We start from the raw sequence: 22,213 nt of genomic DNA, 5'->3' as shown, positions 1-22,213 counted from the left end.
CAACTGAGCCACCCGGGCGCCCCTGTGCATTTTTTTTTAATATAATGCTTTGCACACTTAAGAGACTATTCTATAGTGTAAACATAACTTTTATATGTACTGGGAAACCAAAAAATTCATTTGACTCGCTGTATTGTGACATAAGCGTTCTTGCTGTAGTATGGAACCAAACCCACAACAGCTCCAAGGTATGCCTGCATATCTACTGTTAATAATGAAAATACTCTAGGAGATGGGATGTATACTTCTGTGATAGTGAATTTTATGTGTCAACTTGGCTAGGCCACAGTATCCAGATTTTTGGCCAAACATTATTCTAGATGTTTCTATGAAGTTATTTTTAGATTAACATTTAAATCAGCAGATCTTGAGTAAAGCAGATTACACCTCATAATCTGGTTGGGTAACATTCGATCAACTGAAGAAAAAGGACTGACCTCCCAAGCAAGAAGGAATCCTGCAAGCACATGGTCTTTGTACTTGAACTCCAACCATTTCCTGGCCTACTGTGCAGGTTTTGGACTTGACCCCTCTTCCTCTCTCTCTACACACACACACACACACACACACACACACACACACACACACACTCCTGGTTCTGTTTCTTTGGAGAACCCTAATACAATTTCTTAGGACATGCATTGAAATAATATTTAAATTTTTAAATTAAAAAAAAGCATGAAATAACTTATCAGAAAAAATAACTATAAATCGCAGGTGCTACACTTAAAATTTATGCATATACTACTACATATGCTTTGATATGTAAACTTTACTGTGTCTCTATATATAAACTATAAATGCACATTATTAGTAATGTCCTTCCTATCTCCATGACTACAAAAACACTTATCCTTTGATCCACGCCACAGGCCTCTCCTCTGATATTCTCAATAAACTCACAGAGCAAACAGAACTATCCAATGTGAATTTACAACCTGAACAAGGTACCCAAAACTATGAACAGACATTTTACAGATTATAAATGATACCTAGCAAATGAATACATGGAGAAACATTCGAATACATAAGGAGTAAACAGAAATGCTAATTAAAATAAATAAGTTACCTTTTTTAACAGTTAAATTATTTTGAAAATTATAACTAATACTACTAATGATATGATTATTATGCTCGTTACTTTTACATTAAAAGTAAAAATAGTAACTGTAAATTGCTTTCCATAGATAAAGCTCAATGCTTTTAAAAATCATAACTCCTACTAGTGAGAGTGCAAAGTGGTATGCTGACACATGACGAAGGGCATTCTAAAGAGATATGAGGTAACTGATAATGTGTACTAAGCCATAAAATTATTCATGGTTTTGATTCTATTCACTTAAAATTTTTTTAATGCTTATTTATTTTTGAGAGAGAGGGAGAGTATGAGTGGGAGAGGGGCAGAGAGAGACAGAGAGGAAGAGAGAATCCAAAGCAAGCTCTGCACGGACAACACAGAGCCCAATGTGGAGCTCAAACTCACAAACCGTGAGATCATGACCTGAGCCAAAGTCAGATGCTTTTCCAACTGAGCCACACGGGCGCGCCATGATTTTATTTAGAATGAGATATATTTCATACATTTCTGAACATGCTTGAAAATAATTCAAAATGTCAAAGAAGCAAAACCCATTAAGTTGTTCATTAGAACACCATTCATAATTGCAAAAACGAGGAGTAACTTAAATACCTAACAATTGGGATTCATGAATAAGAAAATATGTCACATCTACTCATCAGAATGTTAAACACAACTCCAGTAAAATGATGCTGATATTTTCTAGCAATATGGAAAATGATCAATAGGATCTTAAGTGAAAAAATCAAGATCCAAAATTATGTCTCAGTTCCCTTAGAAATGTGTACTTGAAAGGACCTGATAGAGAAAGCTAGAAGGAAAACTAAAGAGAAAAAAAGCCATGGTCACTATTTTCAAAAGCATCTTAAATAATATGTTCTTATTTTTATAATAAAAACAGAGAGAAAATCTTCAGTAGAAAAAAAGCACTTGAAATACTCAACAAAGTTCAAATAATAATAAAAAAAAACACCTTTTCTCTCTAAAAAGAAATAGCTAAAACTATTCTATCACGGAAACGTGACGAACACATTAAAGAATGCATTTTCTTATACAAAGATACCTCATTTAATAGCAAAATAAAACCATGATGAAGGCAAGTTCAAATACATGGGCTAAAGCTATTTGAACACTTTTGTTTCTCTGTAAATTAAATGATTATACAAAGTAATAATTCTTTCATACTTACCACTGTGCCAAGAAACTGAATGCTCATGTTTCCACCTGCTTCTCGAGAAAGACACTGGAAAAAAAGAAGTATAAAATGAATTCGCATCCACACAAAAATGTGTACATGAATGTTTGTAGCAGCATTGTTCTGAACAGCCAAATAACCCAATGTCCATCAACCAGTACACAGATAAACAAAACATGGTATTTTCATACAATGGAATATTATTCGGCAATAGAAAGGAATGCAGTACTGATACATGCTACAACAGAAATCAGTCACAAAGGACCACATGTTCTACGATTCCATTTAACATGGAATGTCCAGAACGACCAAATCCACAGAGACAGGAAGCAGCTGAGCAGTTTGCCTGTTCTTTGCAGAAGATCCGCAGCTACCCCAGAGACTTTCCGGTCATCACAACTTCCTCGGTTACGACAGGGTGCCTAAGAATACACCAAATATCACATCTTTTCTTTGGGGTAAATTACACCACTGGTCAAGGAAAGGACTCAAAAAATTTTTTGATGACCCAAGAAATTAGGGGGAAAAAAGTGAAACTTGGGGCTTCACGGACCTGTCAACAATTAGGAATGAAAGTAATGAAGACATGCATAAACTCTGGTTGTCCTACTGAAAAAAGAGACATGCTTATAACTTTAGAGCAGAATGCCAAATGGCAGAGATTGCCAAGGCCAAGTCTGGAAGAGTTAGAAAGGGTGGCAGATTCCACAGATGCATTAAAGTTGTCCAGAAAAGAGAAGATGTCCCTAAGGCTTCTTCAGACTGCTCCAGAAAAAACTAGACCTCATGCTTGGACAAGAGACATCTTCGATGGGCACCTGGGTGACTCAGTTGTTTAAACGTCCAGTTTCAGCTCAGGTCATGATCTCACAGTTCATGGGTTTGAGCCCATGTCGGGCTTTCTGCTGTTAGCACAGAACCCGCTTCATATCCTCTGTCCCCCTCTCTCTGCCCTTCCCCCACCTGCACTCTCTCTCCCTCTCTCAAAAATAAACAAACATTAAAAAGAGACAGAGACAGGGGCGCCTGGGTGGCTCGGTCGGTTAAGCGTCCGACTTCGGCTCAGGTCAAGATCTCACGGTCAGTGAGTTCGAGCCCCGCGTCGGGCTCTGTGCTGACCGCTCAGAGCCTGGAGCCTGTTTCAGATTCTGTGTCTCCCTCTCTCTCTGCCCCACCCCTGTTCATGCTCTGTCTCTCTCTGTCTCAAAAATAAATAAACGTTTAAAAAAAACTTAAAAAAAAAAAAAGAGAGAGAGACAGACAGACAGACAGACATCTTTGGAAGAATCATCTGGCACAAGTTCAAGAAGTGAAATTTGTACCTAAGTAACAGATACAATAAAAAATTATTCTTTGCAATGCTTTACGTGGGACATTTTGACAGACTGAGACTCAAGAAGTAAGCCTATGTTAAAGCCAGGAAGAAAAGTTTAGGGAAAAAAAGTAAGAAAAAAATTCTTCAGTAAGAGTTTCCACATCTTTCCAAAGCCCACAAGTCAAGTCTTATCTAATAAATCTGAACTCTTAACTTACCATTTTTTCTTGGATAACAGTCTATATACAAATTAAATATATGTTAAGGGGTTTCATAAAGAACTTATGTTTCCAGTCAAATGACAATTTACTTATCGATTGGTCTAAGTATTTTTATGCCACGCTAATTCTGGAAGTGGTCATGCTTTTACCAAACTTTAAAAAAAAAAAAAAAATTAGGAATAAGGCACAGATCAAATTCCAGAAAAGAAAGAAAGAAAGAAAGAAAGAAAGAAAGAAAGAAAGAAAGAAAGAGAAAGAAAGAAAGAAAGAAAAAAGGAGAGAGGGAGGGTGGGAGGGAGAGAGGGAAGGAAGGAAGGAGAGAAGGAAAGAGGGAGGGAGGAGGACTAGGAGGAAATAAGAAATGACTGCTAATTAGTATGGGGTTTCTTTCCACATTGGTGGAAATGTCCTACAATTGCCTGTGGTGACTACTGCACAACTCTGTGATGAAAATAAAAAACACTGACTTGTGCACTCTAGGTGAACCATGTGGTATGTGAATTCTATCTCAATAAACTTGTTATAAAAAGTAAGTTAGCATTTGTTTAAAATGACAAGAGAGACAACACAATTCTTCTATGGCCAGAGAGTAGTCAAAAAGCACCTCTATGCTATGCATTTATTTGTAAATAAAATAAGTTCAAAATGAATACAGTATGATTTATGCATATCTTGTTTGAATTTTAGTTTGCTAGAAATGATGACTAAATAGTTCACAAAAAGTAAATTATACCTTTTTTTTTTTCAGGTAATTCTCACCCATAAAACTGCTGTGTTATTCCTAACATGTTCTTAAAAATTCTTTCTTCCCTGTGCTACTCTGAGAGGGCCCAGTGGCTTCAAAGACCACACAAAAAAATAAAGCAATTCTAACTACGTAGCTATACATTTTTTTTAAAGTTCCCAGATGTGGCCCTCGAGGGAGTAGTGGCCATCAATCAACTCCATGCCGTGAACTATTACAGACATATCCTAATAGTATTCCTTTCTAACAAGTGCAGGTTTACCAATTCCAATCTTTTTTTAAAAAATATTTTTAATGTTTATTTATTTTTGAGACAGAGAGAGACAGAGCATGAGCAGGGGAGGGGCACAGAGGGAGACACAGAATCCGAAGCAGGTTCCAGGCTCTGAGCTGTCAGCACACAGTCCAACGTGGGGCCCAAAGTTACAGATCAGGAGATCATGACCCTAGCTGGAGTCGGATGCTTACCCGACCAAGCCACCCAGGCACCCCCTACGAGTTCCAATCTTTAAGATCACCCAAGTCATAAAACCCAGAGCAAATCTCCAGAATTCAAGCTGAGCCCTTGGGTCCTTGATTGAGGGAAATTAGATCAATAAGAAAGAAAGTAGTTCAGTGTACAACGACAACTGGTTACACCACCTGTAAATATTGCCTCCAGTGACTCAACACAATATCTGACGGTGCCTGGGTGGCTCAGTCAGTTAAGCGTCCGACTTCGGCTCAGGTCATGAACCCAAGTCTGAGCCCCATGTCAGGGTCTGTGCTGACAGCTCAGAGCCTGGAGCCTGCCTTAGATTCTGTGTTTCCCTATCATTCTGCCCCTTCCCCACTCATGCTGTCTCTCTCTCTCTCTCTCTCTCTCTCTCTCTCTCTCTCTCTCAGAAATAAATATTAAAAAAAAAAAAAAAAAAGCTATCTGACCAGCACACTCAAGGTGGAGAAAACTCAAAATCCATATTTTTATCCATTAATTTCACTTCTAAGAATTTATCCTAAGGGAAAAAGTCATGAATAGGAAACACACACACACACACACCCCCCACACAAAAAAATCCACAGCTACAAAAATGACACTGTAGTGCAGTTTCCAGAATCTAAAAATTTCAAGCAATCTAAATGATAAATAAAACAAACTGGTTAAATAAATTATGATATAATCCATGCAGCCATTAAAAAATTTGAGACATGAAAAATGTTTATAGTATATTTCTAAGTGCAAAAAAATCAAAATGGTATGTTCAGAATACATCATGTTAAAAGCTTCTATATGTTCAAGATAAAATTCTAGCACAAATAATGCACATAAAACAGTCAACTATTATTTCTCGGTGGAAGATATTAGTTGGCCTTTCTTTTTGGCTTACCTATTATTCCTATTCTTCCAAATGGACATACATAACTTAATAAAGGCAAAAAGAGAAATAATACAGAATGAAATAAAGTAATTTATTTCCCTCAATGTCCTAAGGGATTAAAAACTGAGTCTTGAATCATGGGTTCTGACACTGGCACTTGTACTTTGGTCATCCATCCACCCATCCATCCATCCATCCACTAGATTGAGTTGAGCACTGCTAGTTGAATTAAGAATCATCCTCTGGGAGACCAAATGAAAGAAGAAAATTTGAAAAGAAATCATAGGGGCGTCTGGTTGGCTCTGTTGGTAGAGCACGTGAGTCGATCTCTGGGTCATGAGTTTGAGACCCACATTGGGGATAGAGATTACATTAAAAAATAATAAATAAAATAAATTATAATTCAATATGATAAATCTATAGTACAAAATGTACAAAGTATTATAGGATAAGAGGCCAGACTAGCTAAATGCCCAGAAAGGTTAAGGAAGACTTGCAGATACACATTAGAGTTGGGTACTCAAAAATGAGCAAGCATTCTCCAAAAGGGTAATAAATGAAACACTTTTGGTCAGATGGGACTGTTTATGCAAATTTCAGATTAAGAAGAAGCACGGTGATTTTAAGGCATGGTGAACAGTCCAGTATGACCAGAGATAGGTTTGGTTGATGGAGGGAAGGGGCAAGAAAGGAAACCAAGAAGAAATTAGGGAGCCAAGTCCCATCCTGCACAGAGTCATACTTTACGAAGTTCTTATACTTAAAAACTGAGGAGTAACATGTTTGTTTTAGAAAGACTGATGGTCTAATGTGAGGTTGAGGGTACACCGGAATGGAGGAGGAGGTGGGCTGGGAGCACAAGGAAAAGGCAGCAGGTAGCAATCACCAGGTTAGTAGGGCTCCAATGCTAGAGGTAAACCCAACAGTAGAACTAAGCCTGTTTCATTCACAGAAACTTAGAATTTGGAAAGCAAACAGATCTCAAAATCTTCATCTTGTTTTACTTATGAGGAAATCAAAGGTACAGGGATGCCTATATTGCACTAGGAAAATAAGAATTCCAACCCAAGCAGTTGTGCAAGGTTTGGATATCCCCACTATGTGGGATGGAATATCTCTACAACATCAGGCTAAATCATCACTTAGATGGTGGGTCCTTTAAGGACAAGGACCATTTCTAGCATTTCCTCCTTAATCCCAACAGCATGCAAGTCAGTGCCGCAGAAATGGAAAAGATTTAAATCAATCTTCATCAAGAATTCTGAATTTTTTTCATACTATGAAAGAGAACAGTGACCTACAGCTCTCTCAATCTTCAACTGTCTAGTGGAAATTTTAGCTAGGGAGAGTTAGAAGTGTAGCTGCCAAGAAATTAGGGAAAGGCGTGTGATAGAGTGAGGATAGGCAGTCCAATAATACGCTGACTTCCGCACTGCTGAGATTTTAAGAGTAGGGAGGAAAACACTCAGTGCAAGCGTCGCCATTACTATCAGCCCAGGACTCATCCCCGCAGTAGCTAAATCTTCCTTCCTCAGAAGCTCAAGGCAGAAATCCAGAATCCAGTCCATATTTACCAGGACAGAAGCAGCACAATTAATTACTGTAAGGCAGCAACAGTATCAATCATAACGGCTGTTCAGAATGAGAAATTTTCTGATTGAAAAGTATGGCCCTTATACTCTGGGAAGATGGCAGTGGTGGCATGGTTTCTGAGTCCTCTCCAGAAACACTGAAGAGGCCCAGTGGCAACAAACGTCCCTAGCACCCCAAATGTTGCCTACAAATACCGTTTCCCACTCCAAGAAATCAAGGCTTCTTGGCAGAACAGCTTAGCCCTGGTTTGAGGCAGAAATGAGGCTGCTACATCTTGTCATTTCAAAAAGCAAGGGGGCTATCAAAGACGGGGGGAGTCACACGAAAGGGACTTAGAAGCCAACCTGAAGAATAGTCCCTGGCCAAAGATGGCAAAATCTGACCATCACTAAGGTTATAACTGCAATGGATTAAAGCCAAGTATGTTTAAACCCATGACTTCAAAACAGATACCGGAAACAAAAACAAAATAACACCCTAAGTGAGTCACTTTTGGAGAACGATAGGGAACCAAGTCTTTGGGAACTGAGAAGTAAAAGGATCCAGCATTTGTCTTGCCTTTTCTATGAAAACTGATCTGCTGGATAACCCAAGAAGTAGGTGAGGTAGAGCTTCTCTTTAAAGAATTAATCCTGGTAATAAATTTAAAGAAATGACAACATTGGAATATCATCGTTTTGTAAACCTTAACGAATTTATTGATTGAAGCTTGAGCATCAACAGAGAAGTAAGCAGACAAGTATGTGCCTCTTCCAGAGGCACACCACAGCATTTATGACTCAGTCTTGCCAAAGATAATGGCACCTGAATCTGATTGTTCCTCTAGATCCAAATATCAATTTCTAGAAAACAAAGGAGATCGGACATGTTAACCCATACCACTGGAATGTAATCAGCTAAATTCTGACCATGGAAAATTGTATAGGACAAACCATCCTGTTCCTTCAAGAAATAAAATGCAAAGAATAAAAAAAAAAATTCTACAGACATTTCCCTCAAGCTACTATCCCATTTCTCCTTTAAAGCCAGACTCCTTAAAATGTTGTCTCTCTTCCTGGTCTCTGCTTTGTCACTTTCCATTCTCCTTTGAACTCATTTCCATTTGTTTCCCCCCCACTATTCATCTGTAATCATTCTCATCAAGATCACCTATGATTTCCATGTTGCTTTACCTATCAGTCGGTTTTGTCCTCATCTTACCCAGCAACACTACAAACAGTCAATGATTCTCTTTCCCAAACACAATTCTTTCACTGGCTTCAAGGATATCCATGCCCCTAGTTTATCTCCTACCTCCTTGGCAGCTGTTTCTTAGCCTTCTTTGCTAGCTTCACCTCTTCATTCAATTTCTACCTGCAGGAGTGCCCCCAGGGCCTAGTCCTCAACTCTCTTCTCTTTTCCATCATGCTCTTCCCCTGTGTAATCTCATCTCTTCCTCCCAATCCTGATGCCCATCTTAAATCAATTTCACTGAAGCATAATTTAGGTACAAAAGATTGCATTCTATTTAAAGAACAGAATTCAGTGACTTTTGACAATTTTGAGAAATCACCACCACAATCAACACAGGGAACATTTCCAACACCTCCAAAATGTTCTTCCTGCCCATTTACACTCCAATCCTGGTCCTTGCCCCCCAGGCCACCATTGATCTGATGTCTAATACACAAGGTCATTTTATTCACCAAAATGGACATACAGCTGTTTGAGTACCGTTTAAGAGAATTTCACATTAAAAGTCCTTAGCACTTTTGCCAAAAATTAATTGATCTATATGTGGATCTACTATACTTTCTTCTGTTCTACATATCTAACTACCAATGCCACACTGTCTCGACGCTGCTGTTTCATAGTTAGTCTTGAAATCAGGTTGCATAATTCTCCCAACTTCATATTTCTTTTTAAAAATTGCTTTGGCTCCTATGATTTTTCAGTGAACAGGGTCTTTTTTTTTATAGTAAAAAAACATGACAAAATTTACCCTTTTAGCCAATTTGAAAGTATACAGTTCAGTAGTGTTAAGTATATTTATGCTGTTGTGAAACAGATCTTCAGAACTTTCTCATCTTGCAAATCTGAAATTCTATTCCCACTAAACAACAACGCTCCCTTTCCCTTCCCTGAGGTCCTTGGTAACCACCATTCTACTTTCTGTTTCGATGAATTCAACTGCTTTAGGTGTCCCATCTAAGTGGAATCATACAGTATTTGTCTTTTCTTGTCTGGTTTATTTCATTCAGCATAATGTTCTCAAGGTTTAATCATGCTGCAGCATGTGACAGGATTTCTTTCCTTCTTACGGCTGTAAATTATTTCACTGTATGTATATACCACATTTTATTTGTCCATACATCTGCCGATGAACATTTTGGTGGCTTCTACCTCCTGGCTATCCTAAATAATGCTGCAATGAACTTGGGTATGCAAATACCCCTTTAGGACCCTGTTTTCAATTCTTTCAGATATATATCTAGAAGTGAGATTGCTGGACCATATGGTAGTATTATTCTTAATATTCTGAGGAACCTTCATACTGTTTTCAAGTTGTGCCATTTTACACTTCTACCAACAATGCACAAGTATTTTAATTTCTCCATGTTCTCATCAACACCTATTCTTTTCTGGGTGTGTTGTTGTTGTTGTTGTTGTTGTTGTTGTTTTTGGTAGTAGCCATCCTAATGGATATGAAATGATATCTCATTGTCATTTTGATTTACACTTCTAGGATGGTTAGTGATATTGAGCACATTTCCATATGCTTATTGCCTGTTTGTATATCATCATGGAGAAATGTCTATTTAAGCCCTTTGTCCATTTTTAAATCAGGTGTTTTTTTTTTTTTTAGGTTGTGGGAATTCTTTATATATTCTAGATATTAACCCCTTATCAGATTTATGATTTGCAAATATTTTCTCCTATTCTGTAGGATGCCTTTTCACTCTGCTGTGTCCTTTGATGCACAAACGTTTTTTTAGTTTGATGTAGTCCCATCTGTCTTTGTCTTTGTTGCCTATGACTTTGGTGTTATATCCAAGAAATCATTCTCAAGTCCAGTGTCATGAGGATTTTGGCCTCCATTTTCTTCCAGGAGTTTCATGGTTTTAAGTCTTACATTTAGGTCTTTAATCCATTTAAGCTAATTTTTGTTTATGGTGTAAGATACAGATCCAATTTCATCCTTTCCTTTGTGGCAGATCCCATGCTTTGAGAGAAAATCTACAGGCTTATGACTACAGAATTTGTGTTTTCAACTCCCATTTGTCATCTGAGTTCAAGGCTCATACAGTCAATAGTTAACTGGACATCAACACTTGGATATGTAATGTACATGTTAAACCTACCAAGTCTGAAAAGAATTACTGATTTGCCTCTCCAAAACTGTTCCTCTCCTAACCGCCCCCACCCCCACTGCCCGACCTAAGTAAGACCATTGTTCACTCGGTTGCTTACCCCTTCATTCTTTAACTTCCTTCACACTCAAGTATCTGAACCTGTGGATCCTTGCTGCCTTCCTACCCAATTAGATGTCAAATCAGTTCACTTCTCACCATCTCTACTGCTGCCATCTTAGTCTAATCCAAGGACTGGCAAACTCTTTCCGTAAAGAGTCATACAGTAAACCTTTTAGGCTTTGTGAGGCAAAATTGAAGGTATTATGTAGCTAGTTAGAGAACAAGAGAGAAAACAGATTTTCACAACTTTTGGGGGGACAACATTCCAAATACAATAAGCACCAGTTTTTGCTAATACTAATACGGAAAATGGAATTCTCTTATTTAGAGATAAAATTCTGTTTAATTGGGGCTCAAAGTTAGTGTTCCCTATCACCAAAGTCAATGGCAATTATACAACTGTTTAATGCTGACCTACAGTGAGATTTTACTGATTTCATCTTTGACGATACCTTTTCCCAGAGACAGGTACTGCCAAATACTAACAATAATCCATGGGTAAGGGATATTACTTGAGCATAGTGGTTGCTTGGAAGGGATTTATAGAATTTTGTTAAATTCCTCTCTTGATATTCGCCATTAGCCTAGCATTACATTGCAGTTTGATCACTTCCAATTTTAGGCTGAGTGGAAGATCCTCAATTGTACAGTGAAATGGATTTTCACATATGGAAATTTCCTTTGCTCTTGCACTGACGTTTGAAAACTGCTGCTGAAGCTAGTTCACTTCTTATTTTAATCTTCTGACAGCCTGGGAAGTGTAAAAAGCAGCTAGACAAGGGAGCCTGGGTGGCTCAGTCAGTTAAACATCTGACTTTGACTCAGGTCATGATCTCGAGGTTCACAAGTTCAAGGCCCACATCGGGCTCTATGCTGACAGCTCAGAGCCTGGAGCCTGCTTCGGATTCTGTGTCTCCCTCTCTCTCTGTCCCGCCCCTGCTCATGCTCTGTCTCTCTCTCTCAAAAAATAAATAAATAAATAAACAAACAAACAAACAAACAAAAAAAGCAGCTGGACATTAATTGTGATTCAAATGTTAGTTGTTGTCAAAATAATGTTACCACAGTATAAATTTTGTATGTAAGTGCTGTTTTGTCTTACAATTTTAGGTTGAATTCATTAATAAACATCAAATCTACAGCATGAACTAATTTTCAAAGCTATCCGATGTTTGATAACAGTGGCTGAGAGTGGTTCTTCTTGTTTAGGAACATGTAAGTCTTGGTTCTGTGCTAAAAAAATAATCACAATAAATTTTACCACTGCTAAGCCAATTGAACTGCTGTGAGATAGCTGGAAAACTGGGACATTAAGGTTCTACTTAACAAAAATTCTACAAGCAGTCATAGCAAATAAAAACAAATGATTGTGGCTATATTCTGGTAAAACTGTATTTGTGGATGCTGAAATTTGAATCTCATATACTTTCCATGTGTCATGAAGCATTATTCTTCTTTTAATTTTTTCCAAACATTTAAAAATGAAATAACCACACAACTTGTGAGCCATACAAAAACAGGCAGTGGGCTGGATTTGGCCGACTCCTGGTCTAAGCCATCAGCACCTCTCACCTCCATGACTACAATGTCATAAAAATGGTTGTCCTACCTCTGCCACTGGTCCCCTGTGGTCCATCGTCCCCAGAGCAGTGATTTTAAATCACATCACATCATTCCTCTACTCAAAACCCTTCAAAAGCTTCACAGTTGGAACTGAATAAAACCCAAACTCTTTGGCCTACGAAGGCTCTATATGGTCTAGTTCCTGCTTCCTTCTTGCACTCTCCTAAGCTACACTCAAGATGCTGGTCTTCCCTCAGGCCTCTGCAAAGACCAAGTGTGTTCCTGTCTCAGGGCCTTTGCATTTACCATTTCTGCTACTTGGGACTTTCACACTTTTCATTTTTGCATGGTTGCCCCCCTTGTCCTCAAAGGTCTTCACTCAATGTTAGCTATTCAGAAACTTTCTTACTTTTTTTCCTTTCTAAAAAAATTTTTAATGTTTATTTATTTTTGAGAGAAGAATAGTGTGCAGGGGAGGGGCAGAGAGAGAGGGAGACACAGAATCTGAATCAGGCTCTAGGCTCTGAGCTGTCAGCACAGAGCCTGACATGGTGCTTGAACTCACAAACTGCCGAGATCATGACCTGAGGCAAAGTCAGACTTAACTGACTGAGCCACCCAGGTGCTCCAGGAAATGACTTTCTAACCACCCTACCTCCTCTACATACTTTCTGTGAATGATCCTGTTTCAGAGCCTTTATCGACCTTCTTAGTACACTAATTACGTTATTTATGTGTTTACATGTTTGGTATCTACATCCCCCTGTAGCAAATGTTGTACATGTTGTGAGGGGGACAATGACAGGAGGAAGAGAGAGAAAAAAGAAGTACCCAAATCTGATACAGCTCAGCAACAAGGACTGATAAAATGAAACACAGGGAAAAAAAATTTCATCCACACCGAGACTGATCTCTGTACACAAAACAGGAATATAGAATTTTCCCACAGTTTACAATTAAGACAATTAGGTTTTAGAGTTCACCAAGAACAAAGTATCAGACCTTACAAACAGTCTGAGGCATGCCAAAACAAATAGGAACGGACCATTTGATTAGCTAATAACAAAAAGTAGAATAAAATAAAAATTAAGACTTTTATTTTCATGAAATATATTCCATCCCTATTAAAATACTTTCTCCAAGTTTTTATTTTATCCCTTCTCCTATTTTAAGTGGTACTTCATAGCTAGATAAAAATTTCCTTCTGTTCTTATATTGATACTCTGCTCCAACATTTACAAAATACACACCTTTTTGTTTCTTTAAAGAAAAGAATATTTAAGAAGACTGATTATCAAAATGACTTCAACATTTGTGAGAACCAAATTCATACAAATTAGCAAGGCTGTTTGTTCACTCAAAAAAGGCAAAACATTCACAAAATAATAAATGTTCCAAAAATATCTCCCTGGTATAATAAAATCAGAAGCAATTTCACCTTTAAAAGTAATCTCACTGAACGGTAAGAGGAAGAAATAGTAATAGTTTTCTTTTCCCCTCACTGATTTCCAACATGATAATATGTTGTAAAGGCCATTACTGAGGGATTTGTCTTATCGGTCTCCAGTGTGGCTGCCTGTATTATTTTCCACATTTACTACAATCAGTGTTTATACTATTGAAAATTCTCTTCTTCTGGCAGCTACTAAAATATAATTTTCTAGTAAACAGACAGTAGAGGAGAAAAAGAATACGTGAGGGGAGTGGGGGAAGATTCAGAACATTTTCCCATTATAGTAAATATTTAAAAGCAACTCCAAATCATAATGCCACTAGAGACAAAACACACACACACACACACACACACACACACACACACACACAACAAACAAACAAAAAACCCAAACCAAACCAAAACAAAACAAAAAAACACTAAGCTTCTAAGACTACATTTCAAAAGCAGGTAAATGTGTCAAAATTAATATTTTAAATTATAGTTGTAAATACATCCCAGCTGTTAAATTGTGATTAAATTTTTTGAAGCATAGTGAAAGGAGTTATTTCTGTTCTCCTGGCAGGCTTGTTTCTAAGATGTGTAACTGTAATTGATGTTTTCAGGAGTGTGAAAAGGAGATGGTTAATAATTACTCTCTTATTTCCTACTTCTTTGGAAAAAAAATACCAACCTCCACTTATTCTAGGTTATATATTTATATATCCTATACATCCTAAATAGATGGTTCCATATTACATTTGGTAACTCTAGAGTAATCACATGTGTATAGTACAAAATAACAGCTAATTACTTCTAAGGGGATGGGGAGAAACATCTAAAACCCATGGAAAACATTTATTTTGGGACTAAAAACATAAGGTGATCACTTCCAAATCCACTTTTTTTGGTACTGGCAAAGTATAAGCAAACAAGGAAGCCCCTTCATTTAATTTTCTAATTAAAATATCATTAAAATATTTACTTTAGCATCTATATTCATTTATATAGCATCTGTATACATTTACACATTTATTGTAACCCAAGTTTGTTCCCAGAGGTTGTTACTTTCATCTAAAAAAAACAAAAAAAGAAAACAGCTTATTTTTAACTTTCCTTACTCAAAGAGGTACGAGGATCAATTCATTTTCTTTGAAAAAAGAAAGTTAAGCTTAAAATTTTAAATTCTATTCAAACTCTGCACAAGCATTTGCAAGCACACGTACCACAGATAGTTATTCAATCTGCGAACACAATTAGAGCCGTTCCTTCAGGTTCATGTGCTTATATCATATTCTGTATTACACAGGCCCACTGAGCATTTTAAGTTATCATGTCATGTAATCTATTTAACACTGCAATCAATTCACAAATAATCCATTTAATCTGGCATTCTGTAGTAAATAACATGACATTCGTGTGACACTATTCCAAATGTGTCTGCTTTAACATAGAAAATTAGTTCCACTTAGTTGAGTATCAATGACCTATTCAATGTAGAATGTGCTAGTGCTGCAGTCAGCTTTCTCCTGTTCTTTATCATAAATTTATCTTCTCTTGAAAATATTTAAGCAAGAATATGAGAAATTAAAAAAAAAAAAAAGCCTTCAAAGGTACATCATGAATAGCTTCACATCACACAAACGCAGAGATTGTTAGACCTTAGCGGGATCTCAAGACATTTTCAAAAGTATTTAGCTCCTCTTCAGGCCTGTAGACAACCTGCTGTGAGCAGGTGGAGAGAAGAAATCATGCCACACAAAGAAACAGGCCAATACCAGTTAGTCGGCAGCTCTGCTCGCAAATGTTCAAACAACGCGACTACGCAAAACGAAAAATCTTGTATGTAAAATGCTAACGAGAAACAACACATTAAATCCCAGACAAATTACACTGTAAGAAACGGAAGACTATGTGAGTTGTTCAAAGTAAAACTGAAGAGCTTCTTTGGAGGTTAAAAAGAATGCTTTATAGGAAGAGAGTATATTCACAGAAATTTAAAAAAAAAAAAAGTTCTATTTGATCAGCATGTTCCACACTACGAGATGCTACGGCGTATGGAGAAAATACAGTGAGTTCAACATGTGCAGAACACCACGTATCTTTTGTTTCAACACTTAATTGTATGCTGCAGGCAGGATATCATTCCGCTTATTAAAAACAGTCCTAAATTTTGCTAAACTTCTAAGTTAAAAGGTGAAAAGGTTGTCAACTAGAGAAGAAATTTGTCTCCTGTTTAAAAAATGAAGTTAGTTCATCTCCTCTTAATTTTAAATGATAAAAACCAAAACTGCGGTGGACACACAGGGGAGTGCATAAAAACCAGTACATTTTGTCTTCTATGAGCACTCTCATTTAGGAAAAGTTTTGTGACCCATCTAACCCGTAACTGCTAGCCACACTTGGCTACTGGGGACCTGGAATGTGACCAGTGCAAGTGAGAAACTACATTTTCCATTTTAATTAATATTAAGTAATTTAAATACAGAAGCTGTGGAACCTATTTTTCTTTACACACAACATTCTGGTAGGGCCACATTTCACATTCATCATTCTGTTGCTTAAGATATTATTGGTATATTAGCATACGTATTTCAGGCATAGGTGCTGTTTCTGATATCACATTAATAATTTTCTTTAGATTATTTCATGTTGAAACGCTAACATTTTGGATATATGGAGTTAAACAAAATGGATTAGTGAAATGAATCTCACTTGTTTTTACTTTCTTGATGTGGCTACTAAGAAATTTAAAATTGCATATATGGCTTAACAAATTTTATTGGACAATGCTGCTTCACTCTATAATTTTTTAAATCAGTAATTTGGAATTACTAGAGATTTGGAATTACTCTCATACTAATGAGACTTTATCTTCCCATAGTCAAAATGAGAAATGATTGTAGGTCCTCAGATTATACCATTAAGATCTACTTTATAAACATTATTACTGACGGACTCTACATCTACAATGGGGAACTAGTAGGAAAACACTGGTACATACCCAATATAAGAAAAAAGAGAATTATGAAATGCTATCATTTTATTTCCCTTGAATGATGTTCTTTGAGGAAAACTTGGCTTACTTATTAGATGAAGAAATAGATTAAAAACCTATAAAAATTCTAGAGGACCTATAAGTATCTCCAAGAGTTTTTTAATGCTTATATCCTTGATTCTTCAGCATAAATTACTTCATTTCAAAATACAGGACCTCCTCTTCCTCCTTTTGGATACGTGCATCACTAGCTATATACTTAAAGCTATTAATAATGATTAGAACTTCTGTCCAAAAATAGGATTTTCTAAACATCAGAAGAGAAAAAGCAGCCGCGTGGGTAACTGAAGTAAGAGCTTGTACAGCAGACTTAACTGAACAATGGGTTATTAGTGATGCTGGGTAAGATACAGCTCAAGCAATGTGCCAATGTTCGCATTCCCCTCATAGAGACAGGGGAAATCAGGAACAGTCTGAGGTGAACCTTTACTATACCTATAGATACCTATCAACAGGTGGTACTGTTGGCCTTAAACAGCTTAGGAAAATAGGAAAGATGTTTGCTTGATTGGAAAGAAACTCACTTGGTAAGCATGATACTTTTGTGGGCAGACCCTTGGGAGCCCTCGTTTGTCTTTGAACTCACAAATACTATGTCATTCCATATCCATGGGGATCAAGCTGCCATGTTATCTAAGAGTACAGATTCTGCAAATGTTGGAAAGTAAAGAACTAAAGAGAATTGATAAAACAGCTAAGAAGGCTATCCTATGAACAAAGCTTAGTTTGATAAAGTCTTAGAAGAAATAAAATCTAAATCTTAAAAGTATAGATAAGACAGATTTATTTCTGAAATTATAAAATGCAAGATAACTATCCATGTATTCATCCACTCATCCTTTCCTCCAGCTAATGAGCCGTTCTTCACATGTGCCAGGAACTCAGTATGGCGGTGGGAATTGAAGGTCAAATCAAAACTGAAAATTCTGATTAAAGGAAGTTAGTAACCTATCAAATTCATTTTCCAAATGAGAGTACATGCCAAAATACAATTTTTTTAAAGGAATTAATAGATAATATCAAGTTCCTGAGGCTTACCAAGGAAAGCCAGGAAAGTCAAAAGATAATGTGATATGATTAGATTTGACTGGATGAATAGGGAGCTAACTCTTAAAGCAAAGGTATGCTTCCTCCCCAACTACTTTATCATTTAATCAGATGAAGTCATTAACTGCTACTTTTCACGTAGTCACAGGGATTCAATAATAAAACTAAACAGAGGGGGACCTGGGTGGCTCAGTCAGTTAAGCATCTGACTTCAGCTTAGGTCATGATCTCATGGTTTGTGGGTTCAAGCCCCACATTGGGCTCTGTGCTAACAGCACGGAGCCTGCCTTGGATTCTCTCCCCCACACTCTCTCTCTCAAAAATAAATAAAATTAAATTAAAATAAAATAGGTGCTAAGTACTCACATATTCTTGAATAAGACTGGCTACACAAAAGTAGACTGGTGTACTAGACTGGCTACACCAAGTAGAACATGCTAGGAAACCACAAAACCAACAATTGCCCAACTCCCACCTCAAGAGAATATGAAAGAAATTTAAAAATTGTTTGAAGTTAAATTCTTAAGCTAAGAACTCAAGGTTGAACATTTTAAGCTATGTGAAAGGGATTTTATGAGAATCCCTTGGTTTTCCATGTATCTCCTGGATTTTGAGGGGTATCTAGGTAAGATCAGCAATTGTTTTAGTGACAAAACAGGAAGAGAAGAGTATGGTGAGGCATCGATTTGTAACTATTCCTTGTGGTCTAGACGTGGATTGTACAGAAAAGACTAAGGCTGAGTCGTTATGAGAGAACCTGCTCAACAGAAATATCTAGAGGGATGGGAATCAGGAGGCTAAAGACAGCTGGGAAAGACAGAGCAGACTTTAAGGGTTCTACAGGTGAGAAATTCCCCCAAATCCACAAAAGTGTCCTTGAGGACACCAGCCAAGTGTCCAACTTTGGATGTTTGACATGCCTCCAAAGTAACGAGTGCCAGGTTACATTAGCCTAGGTCAACCTAGTTCTTCCTGCCATGTTCCTCTCTTCTTTACCCCAGACTGAAACTTTGGACAGACCTCAGATGGCAAACAAGAAGTGAGAGAGGATATAAAGCAAGAGGGAAGAAAGCAACACTCTCATTTTCCCTATAAAATTTCTGTCTGAGGTGGAAATGAGTTCAGGAGGAGAGGTTTTAACAGTTTTGACATTACAATGAACTAGATTTTTATTTATTTTTTTAAATGTTTATTTTTTTGAGAGAGAGAATGAGCAGGGGAGGGACAAAGAAAGAGGGGGCAGAGGATCTGAAGCAGGCTCTGTACTGACATTAGAGAGCCCGACACAGGGCTCAAACTCACAAACCACAAGATCACGACCTGAGCTGAAGTCAGATACTAAACCAAATGAGCCACCCAGGTGCCCCTGAACTAGACTTTTAAACACTTCCTCTCCCAAACAGAATACTGCTTGCCTATTCCCTGGTAGCAACTATACAACTGAGAACTGTATGTGATTTTATGCAGGGGAGGAAAGAATAAGATGAGAAAGTGCGTTTAAAAGAAGAGTTGTAAAAAAGTTCCTTTTATTGGGGGTGCCTGAGTGGCTCAGTAGGTTAAGCCTCAAACTCTTGATTTCAGCTCAGGTCATGATCTCACGGTTTGTGAATTCGAGCCCCACACTGGGTTTTGTGCTGACAGTACAGAGCCTACTTGGGATTCTCACTCTCCCTCTTTCTCTGCCCCTCCCCTGCTTGTTCTCTCTCCCTCTCAAAAAATAAACCAAAACAAACAAACAAACAAAAGTTCCTTCTATTTGCCCTGACAAAGTTTCATTTGTGCAGCAAAGCAGTTATGTGGTAAAACAGATAAAAAGAAAGACAAATATTAGGAAGTACTCAGAATGTTTTCTCAATAACTATCTAAATAAATTTTGTTCTACAATGAGGTACTACCACTTCACACCCATTAGGGTAACTTTATAAAAGAACAATAAAACCACCAGAAAAGAACAAGTGCTGGTGAAAAGGTGCAGAAATTGGAATCCTTCTGCATTACTGTAGAAATGTAAAATGGTGCAGCTGCTGTAGAAAACAGCACAGTGGTTCTTTAAAAAGGTTAAACACAGAATTACTACATGAGCCACTAACAGAGGATCGGGATTCACAAAATATGAACTTTTATGAATCATTAAGTAAAAGATGAATGCTCCAATAAAAAGAAAAAATGGGCAAAAGCCATGAACAGGCAGTTTGCAGAAAGGAAAACAGGACTGACAATAAATATATTTTTAAAATGCTCATTGTCATTACCAACCTATTATACATTAAAACCACAAAAAGATAAGTAGTCTGGATATCAAGGGTTACCTAGGATGTGAAGCAAAATTGTTAAAGGAACAGATTCCTGGGTTCAAATCTTGGCTCCTCCATTTATTAGCAGAATGCCTTGGGTGAGCAATTTAGTTTCTATAGGCCTCAAGTTTCCCTAACCTCAAAATGCACGGTAATACTAGTACACTAGATTGGTGTGAGGATTAAATACTTTGATACAGATGAGGTATTATAGGAGAGTCAGTGCCTAACATAGTAAATATACAATAAGGTTTTATTATTATTCATGTTATTGATAGCAGCAGCACTGTTGGTCTGCGTGAGGGGTCATTTATTTCACATTAATTTTTTTTAATTTATATTTATTTTTGAGAGAGAGACAGAGCATGAGCAGGGGAGGGGCAGAGAGAGAGGGAGACACAGAATCAGAAGCAGGCTCCAGGCTTTATATGTTGGTAGACATATACATTAGTACAGCCATACAGGAAAAACCATTTGGCATTACTGTGTAGGATTAAGAATGCATGGTCCTTACAAGCCAACTGTTCTATTGGCTGGCATACTCCTTGGAGAAACGATTTCAAGAGGAAACATAGAAATGTTCAGAGAAGCAGTGTTTGTTCTAAAAACAAAATAAGTAACACAAATATCTACTTAGGGGAGAAAGAATAAATTGTGGTATATTAATAGGACTTACATAGCATGGAAATAAATAAAACTACATACATCCAGATGATCAATCTCACAAACCTAATGCTGAAGGAGAAAGCAACTCACAGAAGCACACAGAAATATGGTGCTATACAATATACTGTTTACAGTTGTACGTATATATAACATCCTTAAAGAAAAGGAAGGGAGAGATACATTTAAAAACTGGGATTGTGGTTATCTCTTGGGGCAGGAGGAAGGATTTTAAGTAAGGGGGAATGCAGAGGAAAGTCAGTAATATTGGTAATTTTTTTTTCCTTTTTTAATCCAGATGGTAAGTAATGTTTTTGTTGTGTTTTTCTTTAGATTTTATATAGATCAATACATATTTGTGTATATAAAATACTTAATAAAAAAAAGTTTAAATGCAGGCACAAAAATCTAGGGGGGAAAAAAACCTCCAGCCATTATTACTGTAAAATCACTTGAAAATCATCTGTGATAATATCCATCCTAGTTCTTCTTTGAAACTCATAGCCACATTTTCAAAGCTATCTATTTGAAGGTATTGAGCTGAAGTCTTGAGGAACTCAGCCCAAGAAGTCAGCACAGAGAAAAGGGAGTTGGGCACAAATCTTGAAGGTCTGCCCAGGCTTAAGGCAGGTGGAGGGGAAATCCACCAAGAACACTGTGAAGCCATCATTCATTCTCCTGTCATTTCAAATCCCTTCCCCACACAATGTTCTGAACAGCTAACATTCTGAGACAACATGATTTCCCTCCTCTGTTTCTGAAATGCATCCTAATTTCTCTCTTCGTGTCCAGTCTCATTCTCCTCCCTTCCTGTCTCCACAATGCAACTTGAACCAAGCTCTTCCTAAACTCCCAATCCTCTCCACAGCATCACTTCGTTTGTGAACACTCGTCCACGAGTCCCACCGGCCAAGGGTGAAGCAGTGGCCTCATTATGTAATTAGCAAGGCTTCCAATGACCTGGCTCCTACTCACTTCACTTTTGCTCCTCACACCCAGCTTATTCTCTGATTGCAAGGGTTTAAAGCAATGGTTCTCAGACTGCTTTCCCCAGAGTAGCAGCATCAGCATTACCTGGGAACTTACTAGAAATGCACACTTAGCCCAGGCCTACTAAGTGGGAGTAAACTCTGGGGTGGGTCCAACCATCTGAGTTTTAACAAGCCTTCCAGGTGATTCTGAAGCACACCTAAGTTTGA

General features: G+C 37.5%; 1 protein-coding gene and 1 pseudogene across 4 annotated transcripts in view; one reads left to right on the top strand and one right to left on the bottom strand.

Annotated features, from left to right (window-relative positions):
* PCCA (propionyl-CoA carboxylase subunit alpha) overlaps nucleotides 1-22,213 on the bottom strand; it is a 483,211-nt gene that overhangs the window by 69,910 nt on the left and 391,088 nt on the right. For all 4 annotated transcript variants that reach the window (XM_049647162.1, XM_049647160.1, XM_049647161.1 and 1 more), the window contains one exon: nucleotides 2,268-2,321. In XM_049647162.1, coding sequence (XP_049503119.1) covers nucleotides 2,268-2,321 — 54 coding nt within the window. The remainder of the gene's footprint in view (nucleotides 1-2,267; nucleotides 2,322-22,213) is intronic.
* Nucleotides 2,597-4,033, top strand: LOC125933923 (39S ribosomal protein L47, mitochondrial-like; annotated as a pseudogene).

The sequence above is a fragment of the Panthera uncia genome (genome assembly GCF_023721935.1).
Source record: "Panthera uncia isolate 11264 chromosome A1 unlocalized genomic scaffold, Puncia_PCG_1.0 HiC_scaffold_16, whole genome shotgun sequence".
NCBI classification, from domain to species: domain Eukaryota; kingdom Metazoa; phylum Chordata; class Mammalia; order Carnivora; family Felidae; genus Panthera; species Panthera uncia.
The sequence above is the reverse complement of the archived record's forward strand: the minus strand, read 5'-3'. Positions and strand labels throughout refer to the sequence as shown.